Here is a 2,973-nt window from a genome sequence, read left to right on the forward strand (position 1 = left end):
GTCAGCCTCAGCAAACCCAGACAGCAGCACCACAGTTGAAAGTAGGGCAGGGGATGCACATTTATTCATCATGAAACAAAATGTCATTTTGAAGGTTTCTGGACACCTTTTTACAGTACTCGAATTCTTGACCCCCCCAGGCCTTTGACTTTCCCTGGCTGGAAATTAAGATAGGAGAGATTCTGATACCCCTTTTTTTGATAACAGAGGCCCTTTTCAGCACATCCTGCTCTGCTCCTGCCAGCTGGGAGACAACTGAGGAGGCTGATCCTTCGGGGGGTTTGAGACAGCTTTTCCTTTTGTGGGCACCAGCCAGCTCACAGGGAGAGGCTGGAGGAGTGGGGGAGACTGGCCATCCCAGAGGGACAGGTGCATCCCACGGGACCAGCACGTCCAGCGACCCTGAGATGGAGCCAAGGGTCCCGCAGGCTCAGCCAAGGACCAGCCGCTCTGACCAGAGCACCAATTTGTCATCGCTTCCCGGAGCTGCAGAGCCAGGCAGGAGCCGCGGAACTCTCCCGGGATGCTCCCGCTGCCCCGGAGCTGTCCGCGGGAGGGGATCTGGGAACGGACTGGTGACGGAGAGACCCACAGGGGCAGGGGAGGCAAAAAGGAACGCCAGGGGCACCTCAGCACGCCCCCAGCCCCTGCAGGAGCCGGAGGCAACCGCCCTTAAGTGGACCCTTTGCCGCTCCGCTCCCCGGATTCTGGAGCTGAGGGGCAGGACCCGGCTTCAGGGCGAGGGGCTTTGGCAGAGAAGCGGGAGCTGTGGAAGGGCGGTGATTTGTGGACGGGGGCTGGGGGCGGCCGGGGGGCGGCCGGAGGGGAGGGGAGCTCCGGGGGAACGATGGAGGCTTGGCCGGCGCCGGGCAGAGCGGAGCATCCCCGCTCCCGTTCCCCCCCCCCCGTCCCAGAGACCCACCCCCGGCGGCGTGGGGCGAGGGGGGCGCCCCCGCCTTGACGTCAGGAGAAGGGTTTATAAAGGCGGCGGGCGGCGAGGAGATCCCCAACGCCGGAGCCCAGCCGCAGCGGAGCCGCCAGCGCCTCCCGCCGCCGCCTGCCGCGCCCGACCCGCCGGCGAGATGCTGTCGTGCCGCCTCCAGTGCGCCCTGGCCCTGCTCTCCATCGCCCTGGCCGTCGGCACCGTCTCGGCCGCCCCCTCGGACCCGCGGCTCCGGCAGTTCCTGCAGAAGTCCCTGGCCGCCGCCGCCGGGAAGCAGGTGAGAGCCCCGCGACGGGGCGGGCACCGCGGGTTCCCCTCGGGCACCCCGACGGCCGCGCTGCGGGCTCCCGGTTCTACAGAGACCCCGCTTCCCCTCTGCAGAACCTCCGCTCCCTGACAGAGCCCCTGGCCCCCCTGCTGCAGAGCCTTCCAGACTTCCCCAACGTCCCTGTCTCAGAGCCCGGTTCCTTGCTGCAGAGGCCCCCTTCCCCCACAGATCCCCTGGTTCCCCGCCGGGGCTGAGCCATCGACAGGTTGGGCAGCTGCTGCTCGGAGGTGAGACAGTCCGGCTGGGTGTTGGTGATCGGTGAGGAGCAGGCGCTGCTGGGGCACAGGGCAGAGCCCCTGGAGAAGCTCCCAAAGGTTTCTCCGGGTCACAGAGCGAAGGCAGCTTCCCCAGAGCACGGAACAAAGGCCTTATCCGTGCTGGGTGACAGCCCAGGCTTGGAGGGACTAGAAGGAAAATAAGTCCCAGTGAGATGGTGACCAATTCAACCTCCCCTGACAGCTCCCCCAAAGACCTTTCCCGTGTCACTTTAACAGCAGGCTCATGGCATCCTTGCTGAGTATGGGGCTGAGTGCTGGAGCCGTGGGAAGAGAAGGTAAAGACGAGTTCATTCCCTGTCACAGGCAGGACAGGGCTCTCTTCCCCACACCAGGTAGATGCCATAGACACAACGGCTGCATCGCAGCTGTGAGGCCGGGCTCTTTGGAAAGCCAGGGCTCCTCTTCTCCTCCTGTATCCTGAATGTCTCTAATCCGGCCACGGAGGAGTCTTAGATGAGCAGAGTGGTGAGCCACCAAAAATCAAGGAATAATTGTGGTCTCTCTATCTCTCTCTCCATTTCTGTCTCTTGTCCCCAAGGAACTGGCCAAGTACTTTTTGGCAGAACTGCTTTCAGAGCCAAGTCAGACAGAAAATGAAGCCCTGGAGTCTGAGGACTTGTCCCGAGGGGCTGAGCAGGACGAAGTGAGACTGGAGCTGGAGCGCTCGGCTAACTCAAACCCCGCTCTGGCACCCCGGGAACGCAAAGCAGGCTGCAAGAACTTCTTCTGGAAAACTTTCACATCCTGTTAGCTTTTGAAACCCACCTCTCCTCCCCATCCATCCCTGCCCTGCCCTGAGCAGAACCTTCACCACAAGAGGCGAAGACTGTAAATACACAATCCACAGTTATGGTGAAATTAAACAAACAAGGAAAATTTGAGTTTGATTTCCACTTGTTTTAATAAAACTTTCTGTTCCAATTGTACATGATTTGCTTGAGTTGTGATTTCTGACTAGTTCTTTGATGACATGCACTCTGCAACTCTTTCAAATGTACTATTTTTAATTCTCTGTTGCAATAAAATTTATGTTTCAAACGGTGATGCTGAGGCTCGGTGGTCAATGAGAAAACTGAAGTTACCTCTCAGGCTGCTCATCTTCGGAACGCTGCCTGTCTCAGGGCGGCAAACACCATCCACATCCACACGTATGCACACACACACAGAGTGTATCGTAATATGAATTTTTTTTCCTGTGGTCTTACTAAAGAACTAGAGCCACAGTGCTATTTTAGATATCAAATCCCTGCAGTTGTGGCTGAATCAAATCCACAGTGCCTGGCACTTCAAGTCAGTCTGGAGGATTTACACCCATCACCAGAGGGATCAGTAAAAATCTCAGCTGTGTATTTCGAGTGATGGGGATAATAAAAGTAGTTCATGGTACAAGTTTACACAACACGTCTCCTCAGCCACAGACACTA

General features: G+C 58.3%; 1 protein-coding gene across 1 annotated transcript; it reads left to right on the forward strand.

The window, feature by feature from the left end:
• Positions 1–995: 995 nt before the first annotated feature.
• Positions 996–2,591, forward strand: SST (somatostatin). Its single transcript, XM_066193860.1, has 2 exons — positions 996–1,220; positions 2,088–2,591. The coding sequence occupies exons 1-2, from the start codon at positions 1,083–1,085 to the stop codon at positions 2,298–2,300; spliced, it is 351 nt and encodes a 116-aa protein (XP_066049957.1). The 5' UTR covers positions 996–1,082; the 3' UTR covers positions 2,301–2,591.
• The last annotated feature ends 382 nt before the right edge of the window (positions 2,592–2,973 follow it).

This window comes from Chamaea fasciata, unplaced genomic scaffold, assembly GCF_029207755.1.
Source record: "Chamaea fasciata isolate MVZ Bird 193981 ecotype frontalis unplaced genomic scaffold, bChaFas1.0.hap1 SCAF_11, whole genome shotgun sequence".
Classification (NCBI taxonomy): domain Eukaryota; kingdom Metazoa; phylum Chordata; class Aves; order Passeriformes; family Sylviidae; genus Chamaea; species Chamaea fasciata.